Source organism: Felis catus, chromosome E3 (assembly GCF_018350175.1).
Source record: "Felis catus isolate Fca126 chromosome E3, F.catus_Fca126_mat1.0, whole genome shotgun sequence".
NCBI lineage: Eukaryota > Metazoa > Chordata > Mammalia > Carnivora > Felidae > Felis > Felis catus.
The window spans coordinates 560629-584893 of record NC_058383.1 but is presented as its reverse complement, the minus strand read 5'-3'; the positions used below and the strand labels follow the sequence as shown (position 1 = coordinate 584893).

Genomic DNA, 24265 nt, shown 5'->3' with positions numbered 1-24265 from the left:
GAGGCTCAGACTCCGGGGGTTCCTCCCCGAGCGGATCCTTTCTCCTCCTTCCCTTCCGCCCCCTCGAGTTCCCGGCTCAGGCCGCAGCCCAGCCTTCCACGAGGGAGTGGGGACGCGGGGTCCCAGGGTGGGGACCAGGCACGCTGCAGCCCCCTCCTCCGACCTGGGCGCTCTCCCATCTCGGAATGCGGGTGGAGGTTCCTCATTCAGGCGCCCCAGGCATCGGATTCTGGGCGGGGGCGCGTGGCAGCCGCCAGGTGAGTGCCCCAGACGCGCCCCTAAACCCGCCCCACCTCTCACCAGAGACTCACTCCCCCTCCTTTTATGGAGACGGGGAGGCAGGGGCCCTGGATCCTAGCGGTGGAAAGAGGCCCGAGCGCCGGGGCGGGGGGCCGGAGGCGGGGGCCGGCTCGCTTTTGCCCTTTTCGGCGTAGCAGCTCTGGGCGCTGCCCTCCGCCGCCGCTGGGGCCGAGGGAGGAGAGCCGACGACGGCGGCTCTTCCGCGGCGGCCTCCTCCCCTCCCCGTCCGGTGCCGCAGGATTGCAGCTGGCACTGGAGGGTGGGCAAGCTCCGGGGAGGGGCGCGCGGGGAGCCCCGCCGGGCGAGCGGAGCCCGGCGGCTGTGCTCGGAGCCGGGCGCGGGGCTTTGATGGATTTTACTGCCTGCGTGAGCGCCGGCGTGTGCTCACTGCGGCGGCGGCGGCGGCGGCCGGGCCCTGCCCGGCCCGTGCGGCCCCCGCGCGCTTCCGAGGTGCGGGTCCGGGGCCCGGAATCCGGGGGAGGCGAGGGGGAGGGGGCGGGGGAGGGGCGCGGCGGCGGCGGCGCTATAACCCCCCTCCCCGCCGCCGGCCGGCTCCACACGCGCGCCTTGCGGAGCCCGCACAACTCCGGCGAGCCGGGCCTGCCGGCGCCTCCTCCTCGTCCTCCTCCTCTCCCGGCGGCGGCGGCGGCGGCGGCGGCGGCGGCGGCTGCTCCAGCTCGACCCTGCGCCCGCCCTCCTCAGGCCGGCGCGGCGAGGCCCCGGGCGGGCGGCGGCTGCCGGGCGGCGCGGCCGCGGGCGCTGCTCGGCTCGGGCCGGCGGAGGGCGGAGCGCGGCGCCAGAGCCGAGGGCACGCCGCGGAGGGGCGCACGCAGGCCTCCGGGCCGCGCCGTGCTGGGCCGCGCCGTGCCCGGCCGGGCGGCGGCTGCAGGAGGAGGGCCGGAGGCGAGCGCGGGGCCGGCGGTGGGCGCGCAGGGCCGCCCGCAGCCCGCAGGGAGAGCGCGAGCCCGCGGCCGGGGCCCGGCCGGGCGTCCAGACAGGTGATGGGTGGTGCGGCGGCGGCGGCTCCAGCCTCGCTCCGGGGTCCCTCTCGGGGCTGATGCCCGCAAATATGCAGAATTACCGGCCGGGTCGCTCCTAAAGCCAGCGCCGGGGAGCGAGCGCGGCGGCGGCCAGCACCGGGAACGCACCAAGGAAGAGGCCCAGCCCCCGCCCTCCGCCCCTTCCGTCCCCACCCCCTACCCGGCGGCCCAGGAGGCTCCCGGCGCGGCGGGCGCGGCGAGCGCGCACTCCCTGCTCCTCCTCCTCGCTGGCGCTGCCCGCCTCTCCGCACTCGCTGCTCGCGCCGGGCGCGCTCCGCCGGCTCCCTGCTCTCCGCGCCACCCTCCTCCGGGCCGCGCTCCCTGAGGGATGGTACTGAATTTCGCCGCCACAGGAGCCCGGCTGGAGCGCCCGCCCCGCGGCCTCGCCTCCCCGCCGAGCCGCCAGCGCCTCGGGACGCGATGAGGACCTGGGCTTGCCTGCTGCTCTTCGGCTGCGGATACCTCGCCCATGCCCTGGCCGAGGTGGGTGCCACCCCCGCGCCCCGTCCCCTCTCCGACTCCCCCGGCGCACGCCTCCTGCAGCCGCCCGCGGGCCGGGGCGCCTCGGGCTCTGGGGCTTTGCGGAGCGCATTTTGATTTCTGCTAGGGTGGTCGATTTTTTGATTTTCCCAACTGGGTTTTATTTTCTGCCAAGCCGAAGTGTGTCTGGTGAGTTTCCAGCGTGTTGCGTCGCTCTGCCGTGGAGGGACGGAGTGGCGCGGGGTGGACGAGTGGGGAGAAACTTCGGGGGGCGCGGGCCCCTCTCCGGAAGGGGCGTCCGGGGGGCGGCGGACAATGCAGTATCGGGGTGCGGGGAGTGCGGAAGGGGGTGTGTGTGACCTGGCGGAGCCAGCGGCGGATAAACAGGGGCGGCTGCTGCGGCAGTCCCCGTCAGGCAGGGTGGGCAGCAGGGGGGGGGGGCGGGTCACAGCCCCCCCCCCCCCCGCCCATCCCCCGGTCCCTGTCCCTGAGCCTAGCCCTGGCGGCTGGGCCGGCGCAGTCCCGCCAGCCCGGGGCCTGCTTACAGGTGGCTGAGTGAGGCGAGCCGGGGCCGGGCCAGGCGCCCGCGCCCTCCCACCGCCGGCGTCCCCACCCCCCCAATGTCGAATCCCGAATCCCCAGGAGCTCTCCTGTGATGAATGACTTTCTGCAGCCCCCGTCGTGGGAACTTGGTGCTTGAGACCCCTTCCCCACCCCCCCTCCCCAGCAGCGACCCCCGACTCCCTTTAAAAATCTGGAGGAGGGGGGAGCCCGCGAGGCGGGGGTGGTCTGGGCAGGGACCGCGAGCTGCGAGAGGTGGAGATTTAACCCTCCCATTGCCATGCAGCCTCTCCCAGCCGGCGGCTGGATTTGGGGCGTCTTGGGCGGTGCTAGGGCCGCGGCCGGGCCGTAGCGGGTGGGGCGCGCGTGTGAACGAGTGAATGCGCGCGCGCGTGTTTTTGCGACGGAGACCCTCGACCCCGCAGGTTCGGCCGGGGATTCCGGGGTGTGAAATTTAAGCCGCTGGCAGGATTAAAGTGTTAAGGCTGCCGTGACTTTCGTCGCCGATCCGTGACGCATTTCAACTTGATCTTTCTGGATGTCGATTTCACTATTAAATCAGAAACTCCTCGGGCTCTCCGCTGCCCCTAGACCTACTGTAACTGACACCCGGGGCGGAGGGTCCGCAGTGCCGGGCTTTTGTTTGAAAATTTAAAGGTGGGAGGGCTTTCTTTCTGCAAAGGTGGACCTGGATGGAAGCCGAGCATTTGGGGTCTCACCCAGCCCCACCCCTGGCCTCGGACTCCAGGGCCCCGCGGGTAGGGGCCGGGCAGCCTTCGAGCAGGAGGGGGCGCGAGGTGGGGGTGGGGTGGGCGCGGGGGGTGGGGTGGGGTGGGGGGGGCGCAGGGCGCGAGACAGCCCGGCCGCTGGCGCTGACCGTGTGGGTCTGTTTGCAGGAAGCCGAGATCCCCCACGAGGTGATTGAGAGGCTGGCGCACAGTCAGATCCACAGCATCCGGGACCTCCAGCGACTCCTGGAGATAGACTCCGTAGGTAAATCGCGCCCCTTCCCTCGGCGCGCGGGGTGGGTGTGCGGGGGTATGCGCCCCGCGCCGCCTCCCGCGCTCGGGCCGGGCCGGGCGCCGCTCAGGAACGAACCGAAAGGTCAGAATCCAATCCCGGGCCATAAAAGCCCAGGCGGATGAGTCAGGAGTTTCTCTTCCAATCCCCACTTTCTCTCCGGAGGCGGCCGCGATTTGCTCGCTTGCCCGGGGATTGTTTTTGCATTTAAGGAAAATGCCGTGTGTGTCACTGAAAGTTCAGCCGCATAGGGGGCGCCGGCGCCCGGGCCAGGTGTGCGGGCCCCGGGCCTGCCCTCCGGCCGGAGGAGCGGCAGAGCCGGCCGGGGCCTGGGCGCGGAGCCCTGGCCGTGCGCCCCGCGGGCAGGCGTGTGCTGGAGGAGCTGCCCCCTTGTCTTCGCGGGGAACTGGTGCCCCACTCCTGGGGGGGGGGGCGGCGGGGCCTTTGTGGTTTCCGGAGACCCGTGCCTTTCTCTTTTCACGGGCCAATAAAAAGGCACGTCTTGGACACATCTGGTGTTTGGGGACTGTTTTGGGGCTCACCCCCAGGCCCTGGAGCCTAGCCACTCCGGTTTATCTGTAAATGGAGAGTTTTGAAGATCTTCAGCGTCAGCTGCAGAATTGGAGGGGACTGGCGCGCACAGGTCCCCTGGGACCCAGGTCGTCGTCGGTGGTGTTTGTTGGTGGCTGCACTGCGGTGTGAACTGAGGGAGCCCTTTTCTAGAGGACCGGGATTCTGACCCACATCTTCGTGGTGTCCTGCTCGAAATCTGTGTTTGGTGGGGGAAACGAGGCATGTGGAGGGTCAGCTACAGAAATACATCTGTCAGAGGACATTTGTTAGGGTCTGGTTGAAAAGAGGCCCAAGATGGACTTGTCAGACAGAGCCACGGCAAGTGGTGGAGGCCGGTGGAAGGATTCAGTGAAGATTTCTCTCTCCCTGCAGACTACCCTGAAAGAGGGGGGCCGAGGGGGAATTAAGTAAAATCACATGGTCTAGTCATTTGGAAATTTGTACCTAATTATGGTGGTGGAGAGGCCTGAACTATTTTCATTTCATGCCAAGACCATTTTCTAGCAAGGCCCATGGTTTCTGTAGTTTCGTGACCCAGGAAGTCCTTTGGCTGATCCTTATCAGGAAGGGGGTAGAATTTCACTCGGAGATCAGAGTTGGGCCAGGGGGGGATTTTGGTCTGGTTCCTTGATGTGTAACCCTGGGGAGAAGGATTTGGCTTTGGTTAGCTGAGGAGAAGCCTGCGTTCTGCTGGGCCCTGGCCGATTTGTACGAGTGGGGAGACCGCTTCCCTGAGAAGGTTCACGGCCTTTTTTCTTCAGCTTTCGGGAACGAGGCCTGTGAAGGGCTGGGCCTCCCTGTGGGACGGCTTTGGGACGCCACCGGGAAATGGGCCATTCGCTTTCTGTTGGGACCATTCTTATTCTGGTCTCTGCAGCCCCGCCCCCAACCCCCACCCATTAACACTTTCTGCATTTGCCGCTGGGTGGGTTATGCTGATGGCATTCCTGACCTGGGGGCGCTTGGGCCCGGGATTCTCTGGGAGGGTCCAAACTGGAGAAGCTGGATGCACCAGCCAGTTCCCTGGGCTGGTCTCGAATTGCCCCCTTACCAAAAGCCCCGGGCCCTCCTCCTCGTCCTGCACCCCCACCCGTCTGCCGCACGGTTTGGGGTCCGGCTAGGATCCTGGGTTAGGACTCATCTTGCTGGGGATACCGGGGCGAGAATGGAGCCGGGCTTCTGGGACCTTAAGGTGCTCGCCAGGAGTGGGCCTAGGAGGCCCTTTGTGACACAGCCTCGGGTGGCCCTCCATCCAGGTCTGGCCCCTTTCGCGGGGGTGTGGAAGCTGGGAACCACGGCAGTGCGTGGCCTCTGGCCTCAGCGTAGGGGTTGCTGCTGGCTGCTTCCGGAGCTTGTTTTGGGGTCTTCCCCCCCCAACACCTGTTCCCGCCCAAAGGGATGAGTTGAAACAGATCTTGCTGTCGGGGAAGGTCGTAAACAGCCGAGGGGTCAGTTGTCTGTGGACTGAGCTGCCCTCCAGGCCCTGGAGCCTGTCTGGGATCCCGGAGGAAGGAGCTGGGGTGTGGAGAAACCCAGACACCCAGCCGGTGGGTCTTTATCCCTCTTGGTAACTCAAGGGTGAGGCGTCCCCGACCCCCACCCCAGGTCGGAGGTCGGGGTGCGAAGGGAATTCGGCCCCAGGGGCAGAAAAGGCTTTTTCTTACAGGCTGACTCCTCCCTCCTGGCATGGGCGGGGCTTTGGGGGGACCTGTAGGATCCCAGGTTCTTCCCCGTGGGCGGGTGGGTGTAACCCCATTTTACAGATGAAGCCTGTCCCGGTAGGATTCCTACCCCAGGGGCGATGGGAACCGCCCTGAGTCTGAGCGCTGCCGGAGGGCGAATGGAGTTGGGGCGTCGCTGACTCTCCACGTGGGGCGTTTGGGTGGAGGGACCAGTGTGTGGTCTCTGAGTTCAGGATGAGAAAGAGCCACTGAGCAGGACAGCGGGGGTGCTTTGTTATCCCAGCAGCCGGGGTTGGGGGGGGGAGGTGGTCACTGAGTGACTGATGCATAAACATCCCTGTCCTGGGCCATTAATGCTGCTCTAGGACTGAAGGCTGGAGGGGGCTTGTCCCCATCCTGAGCTGTCACTCGGACATTTGTGCACGAGAGACAAAAGGGAAACCCACTTGATTAACTGTCCTGAGAGCCGTTTTAGGGCATCGTTCAGGCGGGGCCTTCTCCCCCAAGTCGCTGCTGGGCCATTTCTCAAGCGGCATCAATCAGAAGGCCGCTCCCCCGTGAGCGTGGATGGGCGCGCAGTGCGCGGCCACCCATCTGGATCCGCGGGCAACGGAGGGCGTGTTTGACCAGGAGCTATTTCTACCCCGCCTCTTGTCTTGAAAGCAATCTGCGGGTTCAGGTTTCAGCGCCGTTGATAAGCTGGCAGGGCCCTTGTCTTCTCTGTTTATTCAGGCGAGAGGCCCGGACGGGGCTCCCGGGTCCTCCTATGGCCATGCCCCTACCCAGCGTTCGCGTCTTGGGCCTCAGTTTCCTCAGATGTCAGGAAGTGGAGGCGGCCCCTGCGGACACGTCAGGACTGAGTCTCCAGGAAAGCCATAGGTGACCCCTGGCTTTAGGAAGTCTCGGAAGCTGGTGGCCCGCGTGCCGTGACGCTTGCCCCCGGAAGCTGACAGCGGGCCAGCTGCTCTTTGGTGTGGGGACGGCAAGATGGCCGCCACCGGGACGTGACTCATAAATGTCACTTTTTTTGCGAAAAAATGCCTCTTGTAACAGTTGGTTGATGGGAAATTCTTACTGCATGAATAGTTGTGTTCTGGTCTTATTTCGGGTCTCAAAAAAATTAGTGGCAGTGGAACATTGAGTCATTTTAAGTGAAAAGTTGGGTTTTTCCCAGACTTCAGTTTTCTGAAAGAACGTATCTTCTGGCGATTGCACCTTTCGCCTGGTATTTGGTTTTCGTTTTAAAAGAGTGGAGCTTTCAGGTTTGTGGGTTTGTAGACAGTCCCTGAGGCCTTGGTGGTCCGGGCGCCCAGGAGGGCGCCTCTGGTCTGGGCTGGTGGCCGGGACACCACGGAAGAAGGGGTCTGCTGGAGCCCCTGTCTGTTGGAGCTCCTCAGACCCGGGGCCCCTGCTCATCTACAGGGGGAGGCTGGAGGGCGACGTGGAAGGAGACCCCCTTCCCCCCCGTGGCTGGGTCTGGGGTCGAGGCAGGGAGGCCAGGTGCGACCCACAGCAGTCATCCGGGCACAGGCAGTGTCAGGGGGCCTGGTCGGTGTGGGTGGCAGGTGGCAGGACTGTGTGTCCCTCCTACCCCACCTGGGGCTCCCCTAGGCTGCCCAGGGGCACTGGGGTGGGAGAGGGCCGTGGCGTGTGTACTGGGGCTGTCGCGGGCCTGGGGGACGAGGGTCCGGTTCTGATTTTAGCGCTGGGACCACTGCTCTGAGGCCAAGGGCAGCAAGCACGCCTGCCTTCCTGCCAGCCGGCCTCTCGGCCGCGCACTGGGATTCCTGCTCCTTTGCTTCTCTGTGTGCGTTTCTTGTGGACTCAGGGTGGGCCAGGCGGGGTCCAGCTGTCGGTCCGGTCGGGCCTGGCTTCCCGTGCCCCTCAAAGGTTAGGGTGCTTCATCGAGAGTCGGTCTGGTGAGAAAGAGGGAGACACACACACACCCCAGGAAAGTCACACCGTGCTGGTCCTTCTGACACCTTTTCCCGGAGGTGGGCCTGGGAAAAGGGGGCTGTGAGCAGGGGGCCTGGGTCTTTTGGACAAGGAAGGCCTTCCCTGCTCTGGCCCTCACTTGGGGAGGCGCCCCAGGGGAGACCGCACGTGGCCCCTTTACCCCAAGTCCACAGCTTTGCTTCAAGGTACGGCCAGGGCACAGCCCGGGCCCCTCCGTGTATGCTGCGCAGAGGTTGGGGGGCCGAGTTTTGGCAGTCAGAACTCGAATCCTCTGCGCCTGTGGGAGTGGCGGGTCTCCTAGGGGACCCTGTCTGTCTGGGGGAGGCAGGTAGGAAGCATTGCTGGACAGGTCCCCGGGCGCCACGCAGATGGGGGGCCCCGCCGGTCACCATTTCCTCTTTCTCCCTGCAGGGCCCGAGGGTGCTCTGGAGGCGAGTCTGAGAGCCCACGGGGGCCACTCCTCCAAGCATGCGCCCGAGAAGCGGCCCGTGCCCATTCGGAGGAAGAGAAGCATTGGTGAGCCCCGGGCCTGCCGGGTGGGGGGGGGGGGGGCGTGCCGGGCTGGGGGGCTCGCCCCCACCGTGCCTTCAGGACCACCACCCCCGCCCTCCTCCGTGAAACAAAGGCCCGGCCTGCGCAGGGGCCCCAGCGACTTCAGCTCTGGCCGCCCGCCGTCTCTGGAGGCCTCCCTCCTCTGCCGGGGGCGTCTCCCTGCCCTGGCCCGTCTGCTGCCTGCTGCAGCCTGGCCTGGGCCAAGAGTTTCCAGGAGAGGAGAGCCATCATAAATTCCTTAAGTGCCCGGTCTTGTTGGGGCCTGTTCTGGAGGAGGCCTCGCTGGAAAACGTGGTCGTGTTTCATTTCCAGTCTGTGGCGCGGTGCGCTGGAGCTCAGCCTCCAGGCTGCGGAGCCTGAGATGCGGCCGAGCTGTGTGCGCTGGGCCCTGCCCTCGGCCCCCGCCCCGCTCGGCCTCGGCTCCTGGGCTCCTGGGTTCGGGTGGCGTTTCTGTCCTGTCGCCTAGCAGGGCATCCCCGTGTCTGCTGGCCCCTGAGGAAGGACTGGCCGTTGTGGGGGGGGGGGGGGGCGGGGGCGTGGGGGCTCTGGGTCGGCTGCGACACAGCCTCGGCCTGCGCTTTCTTGCGCTGGGACTCGGGCTCCGGGGTTGGAGGCGATGCCACCTGGGGGTTCGTTCCTGCCACTTTTCCTTACTGCCTGGTTGTGACCACGCACTGCTGCTCTCTGCTGTGTGCCATTGGGCAGCACCTGCCTTCTCTGAGCCTTAGATTTACTCCCAGGAGGTAGACTTCCTAGCTTCTGTCATTGAGCGCAGCGTGTGGGTGATGATTCCTCGCGAAAGCAGCAGACGTTTACCGTTTGACTGTAGGGTTCAGGTTCTGCAGACCAGTGTCAGAGGCCTGTCCTATTCCAGACCAGGAGCCCTGGACACAGGCCTCTCTCCCCAGCTCCACCCTCGGCCCCACCTGGACGGGTTCCCCAGACCCCTCCCAGGTGGTGGGCACTGGGCTGGGAGCTGAGACCCCCCCTCCCCCGCCCCCAGCACCCAGCCTTCCCTGTAGGTGGGGCTGTTCTTGGAGGCCCAGTGCCCCCCCTCTCCAGGTGCTCCCCGAGCACCTCGGGGGATTCGAGTACCCCGAGTCTCCCAAGGATCTGGAAGGGGGGTGGTCTCACCCTAGTGGCAGATGGGCAGGAGAGAGGCTGGCACCCCTCCCTGGCTTCACCCGCATCTCAAGCTTGTCTGCAGAAGACAAGGCCCTGCCTCATGCCAGCTGGCCACGGGGGTCAGGCCGAGCCCTCTGCGCCCAGGCGCGGCTCCCTCCAGTTCTGGGCTCGGGGGTCCCTGCTTGCCCCTGGAGGCAGCAGCTCCCGTGGGCAGCACCAGAGCCTGGCGGGGCTCTCCAGGCACACGGTGGGGGGCCGGGGCCAGGGCCAGCGCCACGGCCGGATGCTGCCAGAGGGCGGCATGTGCACTGGGGTCCCCAGGTGGATTCCTCATCTGGCGGGCATGCCCTGGCGCCCCCTGAACTTCGGGGCTTCGGGGTGGACAGGCTGGCCTGTGCTGAGGAGCGCAGAGGAGGTAGCACCAGCTTCTCCTCGGAGGCCGGCGGGGTGGTCTCTTGGTGGCTTTTGCTGAGCAGAACTGTGGCTGGTGGGCTGGGGAGGCAGGGCCGTGTCCCTTCCTGGGGCAGGGCCTGGCCTTGTGGGGGTGGCAGCAGGCAGGGCTGTCGCTGTGGGGGTCCCAGCCTCAGCTTCCCTGTTCTACCCATTTTCCACCGGCCCTGGGAGCGCCCTAACCGTCGATGGAGACACTCCCCTTTCAGCATCGGTTCCCACGCCCGCCCCCTCTGCGGGCCACCTGGGGCTTCCCTGGGCCTCTGGGCTCCCTGTGTCTTGTGGTCCCCTTTGCCAGCAAGGCCTTTCTCCTGGGGGGTCCCCGCCTGGCCCTCGCTGCTGCTCACTCACCTTGATCCCGCTCAGATGCACCTGTCCGGGTCCGGGGTGTCTCTCCCCCTTTGCTGGGCCCGGGAGCCCAGCAAACGTGGGACGTTTTCCGCTTGGGAGAGGCCGCGGCCAGGTGGGGGCGCACCAGCCCGAGCTGGGCTCCCGGTTGCCCCTCCAGGGCCGCGCGGGTCACGGGGTGGCCTGGGTGCTGGTGGGAGCCGGGGCGTGGCCTCCACATTCACCGTGGCTCTTGCCCTGCAGAGGAAGCCATCCCCGCGGTCTGCAAGACCAGAACGGTCATTTACGAGATACCTCGGAGTCAGGTCGACCCCACGTCTGCCAACTTCCTGATCTGGCCCCCGTGCGTGGAGGTGAAGCGCTGTGCGGGCTGCTGCAACACCAGCAGCGTCAAGTGCCAGCCTTCCCGCGTCCACCACCGGAGTGTCAAGGTGAGCCCCGGGGGCGCCCTGCGGCCGGGGACCTGCTCGAGTCCCGAGGCCACGCCTGTTCCCTTGGCCACACTGCTAGGCTCTGGGTGCAGAGCGGGGGCAGGCAGAGCCGGGACTGGGGCTTGGTCGGCTGCCAGGGTGGTGAGGGGAGTGGGGGGGGTGTCTGGCTCCCTTCCACCCCAACTGCACACAGCCTCCCCCGCGAGGTGGCCGCGGGGAAGGGCCGTGAGGAAAGCAGCCTCAGGACACGTTGCTCGTGCACTGCCTGGTGTCCTCTCCGAGCCCCGTGCCACGGGGTGCGTGTGTGTCCGTGGAGTGCTTCTCCGGAAGGGCCCTCCCGGGGTTGCCTCGCTCTCCGGGGCCGCAAGGCCAACCCCTCCCCTCGTTCTCGGAAGCCGTGCTCTGCCCGGAGACCCCCAGGATCGGCGCTGGGCTCACTGTCCCAGGCAGGGTGCCGGCCGTGGTGACCTCCGAGGCAGAACTGGGGGAGGTGTCTCTTCGGGTCACTCTGGCCTGCCAGATGGGGGTCTGTTTGGGGGGCCAGTGGCCGGAAGGTTCTGCTGGGGCCTGGGTCTGCTTCCCTCGGGCCTCATTTGCTGCATCTGTGAGATGAGTCTGTCTGGGGCTGTGCGGGACCCAGGCGAGTCCCGGGTGGTCCCTGTCTACGGGAGGGGGCTGCCTTCCTGGGAAGCTGGCTCTGGCCTGGCGGGTTACCGTCCCGAGTGACCCTGGAGTGTGGACTTGGGCAGCGGGCACTGCCCGGCTGGCTGGGCCTCCAAGAGGCAGGCGGGTCCCTTTTCCCCGGATTGCAAACTTCCTCTCTGGGGGCGTCAGAGGCCATTCCCTGATGGGAGGTATTTTAGATCTTTTCTGTGGGCTCCCAGGCCAGGCCCCGGGCACTTTCTCGGTCAGGCCCCACTTGTTCGTCACTTGGGAAGGCACGTCAGACCTTAATTGGGGCTGTGGTCCTCGAGCACCTGGGGCCTTGAGTGAGCAGATTCCACGGCTTGCTGCACTGTGATCCCCAAGGCGGACGCTCCCCTGCAGCGGGGCTCGCAGGGCGCTGGCCCGGGATGCTGACTCTTGTCTCCACGGGGCTCTCGGGCCTGACCCCCGACGGGGCCCCCAGCCGGGTGCCGAGCCCAGCACGGCACCCTTGTCAAAGGGGGACACAGAGGCCAGAGGGGACGGGACCTGTGCATTCTGCACCTGCTGTGGGGCCGTGGCCAGTGCAGCCTCCCTCAGATCTCGGTGTCCTCACCTGTGCCATGTTGTGAGGGGGCCTGAGCCCCAAGAATCCAGGTGCTGAGATCTTTCCTTCCTGGGCGTGGGGATGGTGGTGCTCTCTCTCTTTTTTTTTTTGACATTTATTTAGTTTTGAGAAACAGAGTGAGACAGAGCATGAGCAGGGGAGGGGCAGAGAGAGAGGGAGACACAGGATCCGAAGCAGGCTCCAGGCTCTGAGCTGTCAGCACAGAGCCCGACGCGGGGCTCGAACTCACAGACCGCGAGATCGTGACCTGGCTGAAGTCGGACGCTCAACCGCCGAGCCACCGGGGTGCCCCATGGTGCTCTTGATGGGACAGCCCCACGCGTGGGCGCTGGGGCTGCCTTTCGGTGCCCAGTCGGGCTCTCGCAGATACAGAGGTGCGGGAATGAAATGGGCTCCTGCCTCCCACGGGGTAAGGACTGCAGAGCGTCTGGTCCTGGGACGGGCAGGGATGCCCTCTCCCTGGCCCACCTGAGTGGGTGGGTGGGGGTCCAGACGCTCCGGCGGGGCCTCCAGCACGGTGTGTGTTGGTGGGTGGGGGGTGCGGCCCATGTCTGCCTTGGGCACAGGCCCAAAGGGCTGGGCAGAGTGGCACTGGGCCAGGGCTCCCCCTATGGGCCTTCATCTGCTCTGATGGGGTCGCGGTCCACCCAAGGGGACAGAGGGGCTAGTCCTGCAGCGGGAGCTCAGTGGCCCGGTTCCATGTCCCGCGTCCTGCTCCTCTCAGACCCCTTCCTCCTTCCCCTCTCCCTGCCTCCCCATCACAGGGTTGGCAGGGAAACATCCGGCCCCAGACACTGGGGGCTTTGGCCGAGAAGGGACAAAAGGTCAGTGGGAACAGGAGGTCCATTGTGGAGGCCAGCCTGGCCCCCACGCCTGCCCAGCGAGCTGTCCCTGGTCCGTGGGGTTTGAGGCAGAGCTCGTGGCCCTGGGCTCTGCAGAGTCCCGGGCTGAGCGTCCGTGAGGGGTGCTGGGGGCCAGCAGGGGACCGTGTTGCCGGGCAGGTGGGAGGTCCTGCCCCGGGCTGGCACGTGCCTGGTTTTCCGGTTTATGGCCTTTTGATCACAGTTGAAGGTCACAGAGTGGAGAAGGGAAGGGAAGGCCGGGAGTGGCCACCTCCTTGAAGCCCAGGCGGTGAATTGTCCAGTGTGCCCAGCTGGAGGCTGCCAGGGGTCCCCAGGCCCTGAGTGTCAGGACTCGCTGACGTTGGAGGGTGGCTCTCTTCTGTGACCACCATAGAGGGTGGCCTGAGGGTTCTTGTGACCCCAGCTCGACCGTGGTTTCAGGTGCGGGCCTTCACTCTCTGGGGCCGTGGCCTTGTCCGTTCTCCGGGACCTGCCCTTGGTGGGGGACTGGACCCCATGCTCCCCCGCGGGCCCCCCTGGGCTTGCTAGGGACGGCTGCCATCAGACCTCAGGGAGAGGTGAGCACGTGGTCCTGGGGGCCGTGTCCCTGCATCAGCTTGCCGTGGTCAGTGTTTGGGGTCTGCTCTTGGGGGGCACCAAGCATGCTCTCTGACTGGTATCCCGGAGGGACGAGCCCTTCCTCTACTCCCCAGTGAGGGCTGACCCCAGACCCTGCAGGCATCTGACTCTGTCCCCCACACCCAGGCCTCGTGGGCCAGGAGAAGGTGGTGTAGACAGCACGGCCCCCACTCTGGTGGTGTCGTGCTGGTTGGGCCGGCTATGGGGTGGCCTTGGGAGTTGGGGGCTCCCGTGTTCTTCAGGTAGCCCGCGGGCTTACAGCTGAGTTGGTCGCTCCGTTAAGTCGGTCAGGCCCCCGGGTCCAGAGGCCAGGACCCAGCTCTGTGGCCACGTCCAGGGCAGCTGGCTGTGGCTTTGCATTGCTAGACCTCCGGCTTCCGGAAGGGGGTCTGAGCGTGTTCGCTGGGGTGCCCCGGACAGGCCTCTGCGCCTCGGATGGAGTTGGGGGGTCCAGTTCAGGGGCCTTGGGGAGAGATGAGTGGCTCTAGCGGCGAGGGTCTCCCGTGAAGGGATTCCGAGCCCCTCCCCACGGCGAGCGGGGCTCCAGGCTCCCGCCCCCTGCCTGCCTGGGGAGAGCCCTAGACGTGGCCTCAGGAAGCCACTGCCCCTGGGCTGTGCTGGCCTTTCCAGCCGGCGGGGGGACGAGGGCTCCACACCACCTGCCTGCTGAGCCCGGTCAGAGCATGTGCCGTGACCCTGGGGCTCAGTCCCGTGGAGTGGACGTGGAGGACGCAGAGGGACACCAGGAGTCCCGTGTCTGGAACAGCAGGGCTCTGGAGTCCTCATGCCCAGCGGGACAGGTTTCCCCCACTTAGAAAGTCCCTCGGTTAAGGGATGAGCTCAGGGCCTCTGCGGTTTCCAAGTCCAGGCCTCCTTCCAGCGAAAGGAGACGCCCAGGTTCCCTGTCTGTAAACGGACCCTAGCCGTGCCCTCAACGGGGTAGCTGTGAGCGGGGGTCCAGTAAATGCTGGTGTTTGTCATCGACGGTGCCCCGCCCTGGAGTCTGGGGGCGGGGGCACGGAGCTTCAGGTCATTGCTGAGCGTCCTTCGTCTGGAAGGGGTCGTGGCATCACCGGGTGACGTGTTTGGGTGGATTTGCCCCAGGAGTGAGCGGGTGTGGGGCGGTTCATGGCGGGCCGACTTGCAGTGGGAAAGCTGAGTGTCCTGTTTATCAGGTGCAGCTCAGGCCCCCAGGAGACAGACAGAAGGAGAAGGGAGGGAGGGGCGGGGCACCGCGCCCCGTTTGGGCTCCTGGATGGGTCTGGGGGCCTCAGCCCCCATGAGGGTCCCGAGGACATAGCCGTCTTGTTCTGGGGATTGGCTAGCATGGAGGCCGCTTTTGAGAATTTAACACTGACAGTGTGCTCTTGGGGGGAAAAAATGCAGCCATTTCCTGGCCAGACAGAGGTGGCGGAACGGCCCGGAATCCTCACATACCCAGAAGCAGGTGCAATCATAAATCACTGTTTGTTTTTCTTTGATAAAGACGGGCCCGTCTGAGGAGAAAGTGGGTTCCCAGACCGCAGTGGCTGGGGTTGTGAGTGCTTTGCCGAGGGGACCATGGGGGGTGGATTCGTGGAGTGCCCACCCTCCCCGTGGTGGCCAGTCTGTCGTGTGGAGAGAACAAGCCTGCCCCCCCCCCCGCATCTGCCCCCCCCAGGGGGCATAATAGGTGAGGCGCTTGCTGAATAGAGGCTGTGCAAGCAGGGGGGCCAGGCTGGGGTCCCTGCGAGGTGGACCCTCCCGGTGCCCTAAGGGCTGGGGGCCGCTTGTGGGAAGGCACAGGGGGCCGCTCGCTCCGGAAGGTGCCCGTTGCAAGTCCCAGTGCTTTTATGCGTGCAAAGTCCTGGGGGCTGTGACGCTTGTGCCCAAGAGCCCCATGTCCAAGGATCTCTCCGTCTCCCTCCCTCCCTCTCCCTGCCTCCCTCCCTCTCCCTCCCTCCCTCTCTCTCCCTCTCTCTCCCTCCCTCCCTGCCTCCCGTGTGGTCCTGGCTCCCAGAACAGCCCGTGGAGCTAACCGTGCCCTGTGGCTGTGGTTGGTCATGCCCCCAGCCCCTTTCTCTTTCTGTTGTCTACTTAGGAGGCTTCCCAGGCCTGGCCCCAGACGTGGCCTGGCTCCCACCCCACCTGTGAGCCCACACCTGGCCGTCCACATTCACACCTGAGGCTGCACACCTCTTCCTGCACTCGCGGGGCACCCAGCCCCCTTTGCGCTGCGGGTTAACCATTAATGCAGCCCCGCGGCCACAGGTCTGGACAAGCCAGGGGCCAGCTGACCTGTGGGGTGGGCTGTCCCACTTGCCTGGGGTCCTCTGGCTTCTGGACTCTAGGCCTCTGCAAAGGAGCCATCCCTCCCGCTCCCCCCCCCACCCCCCACCACCACACTGTCCCTCCTGCCTCCTCCCCTCCTGACTGTCCCCAGGCTGGGGGTTTCTGCTGTCAGTCATGCCTGGGTGGACCCTGCTCCCTTTCTGCCTCAGTTTCCCCAGGCCAACAGAGAGGGGGATAGAACGGACACCCCTGAGGGCCGTTGCCAGGACCTGAGACCGCAGCCCCAGTGTTGGTGCAGATGGAATGTGTGTCCTGTGCTCGGGTCCGCAGGGTTCAGGGCTGGCGGGGAGATGGCCCTCCTGCCCCTGCTGGGGATTGAGCTCAGGCACGTGGTGGGGGGAGCCCGTTGGGGCTGCAGAGAGGGGCGGGGAGGATTGTTTCTCATGTCACCTATTTCCTCCGTGCCCTGGGATGAAGTGAGGCCACCTTGACCCTGCTCACTGTGTGTACGAAGTGCCCTCTGATCCTCTGATGCCAGGTGCGTGCGTGCTTGTGTGTGTGTGTGTGTGTGTAAGCAGTTTCTGTTTCTAGGACACGGCTTGTGCGTGTGTGTGTGCTACGAGTGCACGTGTGTGTCCACGTGGAGGGCGGAGCTGTGTTCCCATGACAGAAGGGGCCCGTGGGGACTTGGTCACTTGGCTGCCCGGACTTGTGCCCCACGGGCTGGACCGTCAGGCCTGCTGCGCTGTGGTTCCGTGCCGAGGGTTTGGGCCGACACGGCCTGTGGATGGAGCAGGCGCTGGCTCAGTTCTAGACCCTTCCGGGAGGGCCCTGGGTCCCTGCCCATGTTTCCGGGAAGCCTGGCTTTCTCCAGTCCCAGGGCGGCTGCGGGTGTTGGGGGGGGGGGCATGAGAAGGCCTCAAGGCTGGGACTGAGGCCGTGGGGTGGCCGTGGGGTGGGCAGTGTGGCCTGGAGCCCGTGGTGTCCTGATCTGCTGTCCAAAGCAGAGCAGAATCCACGTCCAAACCTGACAGCCTTCCTGTGGGCCCTTAGGGCTGTGCTCGCTTCGCTCCTCCTGGGGCTTTGGCGGGATGGGCAGAGGGGACAGTGACTCCCCCAAGCCCTGTGCAGCAGGCCAGCTCCTCGGCCGTGGGATTTTCCCCTTGAATAAGCTAGCTTGCGTTTGGAAACTGGCCATTGCCGCGGATGCCCTTAAGACCTGGAAGCGAACCCCTTCCCTGCCCTGTGTCCCTCAGAGCTCTTACCTCAAGGGGCACCTGCACGCCTTCGGGCTGGCACAAATGAGCCTTTGGGTTCCGAGTGAAGTGGACCAGACCACAGATGCCGAGGGCTCCTTTTCCGCCAGCACTCCTGCCTCTTCCGCTAGGAAGGAGGTCAGAGGGTGGAGTTCAGAGGTCGCCTTCCCGGCCCGCCCCGGGTGGGGCCGGGCACATCCCCCCTCCCCCAGTGACTCGTGTGGGGCGCGGCCGAGGCGCTCACGCGGGGTTGTCTCGGCAGGTGGCCAAGGTGGAGTACATCAGGAAGAAGCCAAAGTTAAAGGAGGTACAGGTGCGGCTGGAGGAGCATCTGGAGTGCACGTGCACGGCCACCGGCCCGACCCCGGACCACCGGGAGGAGGAGACAGGTAGGCGCTGCCTCTGCCGTGGGGTCTGGTGCTGCGGCCGACCGGGGACCTGCTGGGGACACCGCTGCCCGCAGGCGTCGCCGGAGTGCGAAGGGGCAGACGCTCGACGTCCCCTCCACGCGGGGGGTTGGGGGCCGTGTGGCCGAGAAAGGCCCTGCCCCCGGGAGGTGGGCGCTGGGTGTGCCGGGGGACCTGGTGGCCTCCCCCGTCCCGGGCAGACTTTGCCCAGAAGCAGCGTGGCGTTGGGACCCGCCGTGTCAGGCTGGCTCAGGGCACCAGGAAGTGTCTCTGTGCCAAAGCTAATCGAGTTTTCTTCCAGAAAGACAAACACCTGAGGTATTTATTGCTGCAGCTTTGCAGCCCTCCCTTAGGCCCGCTCACCCTCCCTGCCCTTCTGTTAACAGGAAGGCGTAGGGAGTCAGGTAAAAAACGGAAAAGAAAAAGGTTAAAACCCACCTAACGCAGCCAACCAGGTAGGAGCTGCCCGTGGATACACTGTGGTCTTGCGGGTGGAGGTGTGCTGGCTGATCACACGGCGAATCCCTCCCGCAGCGGCCTGACTGGGCCTGATCCGGCTGCAAGCTTCCGGGGCCTGGCTGGGCTGTGGGTCTGCTCGCTCCCGTCCCCGGCTCCCCCCTCCTGCCGCACACGGAGCCTGATCCACGGCTCCCTTCTGCTCTGGAGCCCCTGCTCTGGCTTTGGCCTCTTCCGCTGATTGGGGAGGCCCCAGCATCACGTGACTGGAGTGATTTGGGTTCCTGAACAGCCCTGGGGTAGCTCCGACGTTCGTTAGCTGGGATCACCACGTCCGGCAGGTTACCCGCCCCATTTGACAGATGAGAAATTGAGGCTTACAGGATGGTAGGTTAGGGTAGTCAAAGACTGAGTAGGTCCTGCCTGAAAGCGTTTCATAAACGTACGGGGCTGTGGGCTACTGTGTTGGAAATTGTGTTTGGCTGCTAGTAACCACACCGAAAACAGGGCTGAGATAAGATAGGCATTTAAGAGTAGGCGTGGCCTTCTCCGGGTATCATCGGGAAGGACCCCCTTCCGTTTGGGACTGGTGGTGTGTGTCCTCAGTATGGCTGCTGAAGCTCCGGAAATCACATCTACACCCCAGGCTGGAAGAGTAAGGTGGGGAGAGGGGCAGAAAAACCCTCTCGGAGAAGTGCCCCCTGGGGACTGGTGCTCTCATACCCTGGCTGTCCTTCGGCTGCTGGGGCCCGGGAAGTGTAGTCTTGTAGAGAGGTGTACCGTTTCCCAGAGGAGGATGGGGTTTGAGCAGGCACAGCCCTCACGGAGGCCGTTTCCAGCCTTTCTGCTCCGTGTTGGTGGCCTGTCTGCTCTGGAGAACCCCCCTGGCGTGGGGGAGCCCGCAGCGTCCAAAACAGGTGGCTCTGGGAGAAATTCTTAGAGGTGGTGTCCAAGAGCCCGGGCTCTGGTGGAGTGAGCGCAGAAAGCTGCCAGGTCAGGAGTGCCGGGGCCCGAGGGTCAGGGCCATTCGGTAGAATCCTCTGGGGAGGAAAGGTCCATGTGGGGGTTCCTGAAGCAGCCTCAAAACAACTGCCTGGCTGAGGCTTTTGCTTTCCCCAGGGGTGCGGTTCCACGCTTCCCTGCGCATCCGGTCGGCACGCCGCTGGTTGGGCTTGGCCTGCATGGGCCAGCGATGACAGGACCCCGAGTGAGAGGCCGGGGGTGTCCCTGCCACCCCAGGCCCTGCTAGCGTGTGGGCGGTAAAGGTGTTGAGATGAGCGGCAAACAGGTAACATGGGTAGGGAAGAGTGGCTCTTAGCTCAGAGCTCAGCGTAGTATCTGCCTGGACACAGAGACCCTGCCTGTATGCCTGGTGGGGTCCAGCTTTAGGGTGGTCTCATGGCCCAGGATGGCTGCCAGAGCTCCAGAAATCACGGGAAGCCCTAGGTCGGAGGAAAAAGGCAAAAAAAAAAAAAAAAAAAAAAAAAAAAAAAAAAAAAAAACCCAGCGAAACAAAAACACAACTTTCTGGGCCTCAGTTCCCCTCATCTGTGCAATGGGAGAATGGGGGCTTGCTCTAAGGAATGTTCTGTGAGATCCCAAGAGTCTAACCCCAATCCTGGTCAGGATGTTACGGCAAGGGTAATGAGGTGCATCTGATTTGAAAAATTCCACCGAACCCTCGAATCCCGAGACTCGTCGTGGTGCGTGCGTGAGTGAGTGCGTACCCTCGCTCAGGTTCATCGTTCCGCGGCGGTCCCCACCCACGAGCGCGCTCGGTCCCCCCCTCAGTGTCTGCCTGTGTCCTCTCTCCCTGCAGATGTGAGGTGAGAATAAGCCAGCGGCCCTTTTCCGGGACACGGATGTACATGGCGTGTTACATTCCTGAACCTACTATGTGCGGTGCTTACTGCCAGTGTGTGGTCTTTGTCCTCCGTGAAAAACTGTCTCCACGCGCACTCTGGAGAACAAAGAGACAGTATACGTTTGTTCAGTGCGACATCAAAGCAAGTATTGTAGCGCTCGGTGAAACAATAGGAAGCCTCCTCGTCAAACAAAAAAGACAGAGAGCGAGCAAACAACCACGAAACATGACAAACAAAACTGACTCACACAAATATCTACACAGTTGTCGGAATGGAGGGACGCCCCGTGGGCCGGACGTGTTGCGCCTCGGTGGACTGGATTTCTGTCCAGGGTGGTCACAGGTGCTTCTGCCGGGGACACAGCGCCTGCTTTCCGGAGGACTCCGGGCGGGCGCCGAGGGCCCTGTGGGGCACGCGGGAGCCAGGAGTGTCTCAGAACCGCCACGGGACTTAGAAACACATCTCCTTGCCGTAGTGTTTAAGTCTATACAGAAACCTTCCCGAGAGCCTTAAGTGGATTTTTTTTTTACACCATAAAGTGATTATTAAGCTTTCCTTTTTACTCTTTGGCTAGTGTTTTTGTTTTTGTTTTTGTTTTTGTTTTTTTAAATGATCTCTTGGATGGCATTGACACCTATAACACCAGGCTGCTGTAAGTCAGGACAGTGGGACGGTATTTCTCCTCGCAGGATGCAAACAAACGAGATGTATTAAAATAAAATGGTATACCCACCTATGCATCATTTCCTAAATGTTTCTGGCTTTACGTGTTTCTCCCCGGCCCCATTTCATCTTACTTTTTAATTTAAGCCATTTCGAGAGAACAGTTGCGTGAACCAATCGAGTCCGTCCCGGCCTGCCGATCCCGGGCTCCCCGCCCTGGCCGCCGCCAGGTCGCCCCTGTGCCAGTGTTTGGACAGAATCTAAATTCTTTATTTTTGGGAAGATGTTACGCTTTACATGTATTCAACGGAAATGTGTGTGTGTGTTGTGTTTTTGTTTTGTAAAGGTGAAGTTTGTATTTTTATCTAATATTACCACTTTTATATACCTGAGAGCCTGCTATGTTTTTTTTTTTTTTTGAACCAAAAGGAAAAAGAAAAACTCACCAACAAAACCCATACACGGGAAAAGTGCTTTGTGGTCCATTTTTCTGGTTGCGTAACCGAGTCTAGACCCGTCTCCCATCACGTGTCCGCGGAGCGGTTTCTGGAGCTGCGGACGATCACTTGGAGGAGCCCCGCGCCCTCCCCGCCACAAGAGGAGCGAGGCCGGCGCTCGAGATTCCGGAGCCTCGCGGGGATGGGCCAACGGAGCCATCGGGCCAGGGGCGCGGCCAAACAGACGATGGGTTTAATCTGGAAGTGAGTTGACTTGATTGTCCCTGCGTGCGCGAGCCAGTGAAGGCAGGCAGCCCCACGTCGCCCGTGGCCTGCCGTCCGTGTCCCCAGAGTGGACACGCTACGTGGCCGTCAAGATCCCTTTGCTGTGGGCAGGGACTCCAGCGCGAGAGCGAGTGTCTCCGGTATCTGTGTGTTCGTGGGAGGACTTTTATAAAGGAATTTCTCCAGCAGCACATCTCCACGGTGTAGTTTTTGGTCAGCAGGACGAGCGAAGGGAGGCTGGGGTGGGGGTGGGGGGGCGGAGGGGGCAGGTGGCCACGGGCCCCTTGTTCGCGCCCAGCCCCAGGCGCAGCTGACACCGTCCTGGGCCCCATGCCGGGCATCTCGAGCCCGCGCCGCTCACTACCCCGTGCGCTGGCAGTGGGTCTGCCGGGAGATGGACGATGGTGATTTATGTGTTTATGTCTCCGTGAGATGCTGATGATACCACCCGGTTTCTTCCCTTTGCCCAAAGCCGGCGGACGAAGGATCTGTCCCTTAGCGCTGGAGCAGAAAAGCTGGTGCCCTCCTGGGGAGGGGGTGAGGCGGGAAGAGGGCCCGGGGCAGCAGGGGAGGGTTGCGGGGGGCGGGGGGGGGGGGAGACCTGGCCGCCTGTCTCCCTGCTGAGGGCCTGTGCTGCTGGGTGGAGCGGGGGCGGACAGGCTGGCGTCCACACCCAGCCAGGAAGGGGCTGACACCCGGCGGAGGCCGCGGTCTGTGGCTGGGTTGTTTCTGGATCGCAGGCCTACGCGGCCCACAGGCTTTGTTGCGGCTTTGCCCTAAATTCTTGGCATTTCTGCGCCTGCCTGGGCCCCTCCCAGCCCGTCACCCTAGCCCGTACCTGGGTGCGTCTGCTCGGGGCTGGTGCTCTGCAATCTTGTAAGCCTTGTGTCCCTGAGCCACGGGCCTCTGTCCATCTGCACCGTGGGGACCGCAGCTTGGCATACGGCAAGGGTTCTGTACAATGCGCGCGGGGACCCCAGCAGGGACCTCCCTGTGCAGAAGCACGGCGCCCCCGCCCCCTGGCTTGTCCTTTCGGCTTCTGGGCCCGACGCTGCAGCGGAGCAAAGCTTTGGGTGGCTTCCCTTCCACTGAACGCACTGTCCGGAGAGCCACAGTCACCTGTCCTTGCCCAGGGCCCCTCCTCCCAGCTTGGGCAGCCCACGCCCCCCGCCCACACTTGCCGCCCTGGTCCATGAAGCGGGTGCTCCTGGCTTGTGTGGTGGGGTTCCACACGCTGCTCTCCAGCCTGGGCCAGGCCCAGACCACTGTGTTCTGGGGGTGAGGACAAAGGATGGGGCGCTGCGCCCTTGACATGCCCTTGGCCCTCGGAAGAGGGGGCCACGTTCTCCGGGGGCGGGGCACAGCAGACAGCCTGGCCTCGGCCTCCCTGGGACACGTGAGCCAGGGGATTCTCTCTGCAGTGCCGTGGCTGTGGCCGGGCCCTGGGTGAGGGCCTTCACGTGCTGTGGAACAGGGTTGGGGATGGCGGCCGCCCGGACCCCCAGCGAGTGCAACATGCCCAGGGTCAGAGGAGAAGGAAGGAGAGGAGAAGACCCAGAAGGTCAGGGGCTTGGACAAGGCCTCCCATAGTCCTCTCCCCACCCACAACCCATCCCCGTGGAGGCGGGCCCCAGGCCCTGACCTGTGACCTGGCGCCACGGCGAGTCCTTCCTGCCACGTGCCGCCGGCTGGTGCAGCCCGAGTGCGTTTTACCCAAGTGCGTGTGGTTGGCCGGCGATGTGACGCGCACAGTGTAGTTAGCGGTGGCACCATTCTCTCCGTTACTCGTGTCCCCCGCCTGTCCCTGCACGACATCATCACATTGGTGACTCTTCCCTCCGCTTGTCCTTCCCACTCCCCGCGACCTGCTTGTGTCCCAACTGGGAGTTTGTGCCTCCGAATCCCCTTCCCCTGTTTCACCCGCCCCCCACCCCCAGCAGCGCTGAGTTTTTATCTCCTCCTCCCTGTCACCGCAGCCCTCACCACGTCGCGTGGGAAGGGCCGGCCCTTGGTCCCAGCTGCTCCCAGCCAAGCTGAAGCTCCAGGCCAGTTAGGCTGTCCTCCACCTGTCTTGCTTCACCCGGGGTGGAACAGAGACGCCTGGTCCCCGGGCCTGGTCCCTGGTGAGTGTCACGTTCTGTGGTCTGCCACGGCGTGTGGCGTCCGCACGGCGTGTGGCGTCCTTGTGCGGACGGACGGGGACAGAGGCTCCGATGCTCAGGCGTCCCCCCCGAGGCAGTAGCTGGAGGTGGGATTTGAGGCTGGCCCCGCCCCGCTCACGTCCACTTGGGGTCCCAGCTGCAGTTCCCTTGGGGCGCCCGCTGCTGTCCCGGCCCCGCCCCTGCCGGCTGCTCCGCGACGGGTCTCGTCCTGGGGCTCCGGGTATCAGCACCCGGCAAGGTTGCGGTGGGTGCTCCAGGCCCCGCCCCCAAAGCCCTCTGGGTTCGGTCCACCCTGCCTGCCGCGTGGCCCATTTTGTAGAGGCACAGACTGGGGCTCGGCATGTGCCAGTGTGGCCCGGAAGGGTCCGTGCTCACTGAGCAGCGATGCACTAGGAATCCAGTTGGCCCCGGTGCCGCGACTGTTCATTTTTGTCAGCGATGTGCACTTCAGTTTTTTAAAAGACTGTTGATTTCAGTTAACTGTTCAGGTGGAGCAGGGGTGCCCGGCAGCGGAGCCCTGGCCCGCGGGACTGAGTGGCAGGACCAAGGGGACTCCCGGGCCGGGCCCGGCTTCCGGGCAGGCCGCGCTCACGGGGGATGGTGGACGGCCGTGTGTTCTCAGACTGTGGTGCCTTAACCTGGGCTCCCCAGAGCAGAGCCTGAGGAGGGCTGGTGGGCAGGTAGCTCCTTGGAGAAGAGACACAGGGCTGGAAGCAGGGAGACGCCCTGGGCACCACCCACCTCTGCTCTTTCCCGTGGGACCCCGGGGGCCTTGCAAACGTCTCTGGGAGTCGTTCCCCCGGGAAAGGGGGCGCCCGTGTGAGCGTATGGTCCTACGGGCTCCCTCCTGGCACGAGAAGACGCCTGCGTGGGGCCGAGTGGGGGTGCTGGCAGGGAAGGAGTGGGCGCCCAGCTGTGGGTGGCCACGGAAACCATGGGGCTGTGGGGCCGTGTCTCCGCGGCTTCGGGGCTGATCTGGGGTTTCCGTGCCGCGGCCGTCTGCGGCCCAGACCTCCCAGTGTGCCCACCTCCGTGCCACTTAACGTGAAGGATGCACCCAGGGGTGGGCCTGAGGCCCTGCCTGGCCGGGACCCGTTGCCCCCTGCTCTCCACCGACCTCCCCGGCTCTATCCATCTGTGGACCGTTCGTGTCCACGGGCTGGAGGCAGCCGAGGGTGGGGTTTGAGAATG

The 24265-nt window shown here is 64.6% G+C and overlaps 1 protein-coding gene across 5 annotated transcripts; it reads left to right on the top strand.

Annotated features, from left to right (window-relative positions):
- The first annotated feature begins 48 nt into the window (after positions 1-48).
- PDGFA (platelet derived growth factor subunit A) lies at positions 49-20582 on the top strand. Of its 5 annotated transcripts, none has more exons than XM_023246418.2 (8): positions 127-257; positions 1694-1823; positions 3278-3374; positions 8024-8128; positions 10331-10518; positions 17062-17188; positions 17593-17661; positions 19482-20582. In XM_023246418.2, the coding sequence occupies exons 2-7, from the start codon at positions 1761-1763 to the stop codon at positions 17646-17648; spliced, it is 636 nt and encodes a 211-aa protein (XP_023102186.1). In that variant the 5' UTR covers positions 127-257; positions 1694-1760; the 3' UTR covers positions 17649-17661; positions 19482-20582. The 5 variants fall into 5 exon arrangements, with proteins under 5 accessions (XP_044903582.1, XP_023102186.1, XP_044903584.1 ...); XM_045047649.1 differs by lacking the exon at positions 127-257 and adding an exon at positions 609-750; XM_045047647.1 differs by lacking the exon at positions 1694-1823 and having other exon boundaries at positions 49-257.
- Positions 20583-24265: the final 3683 nt, after the last annotated feature.

What these genes read in the sequence shown, in the direction of transcription:
- PDGFA (XM_045047647.1), top strand. Translation starts at nt 186, where the DNA reads ATGCGGGTGGAGGTTCCTCATTCAGGCGCCCCAGGCATCGGATTCTGG. An exon ending in CCTGGAGATAGACTCCGTAG is followed by an intron (nt 3,375 to 8,023) that starts GTAAATCGCGCC and finishes TTCTCCCTGCAG; the next exon opens with GGCCCGAGGGTGCTCTGGAG. An exon ending in TCGGAGGAAGAGAAGCATTG is followed by an intron (nt 8,129 to 10,330) that starts GTGAGCCCCGGG and finishes CTTGCCCTGCAG; the next exon opens with AGGAAGCCATCCCCGCGGTC.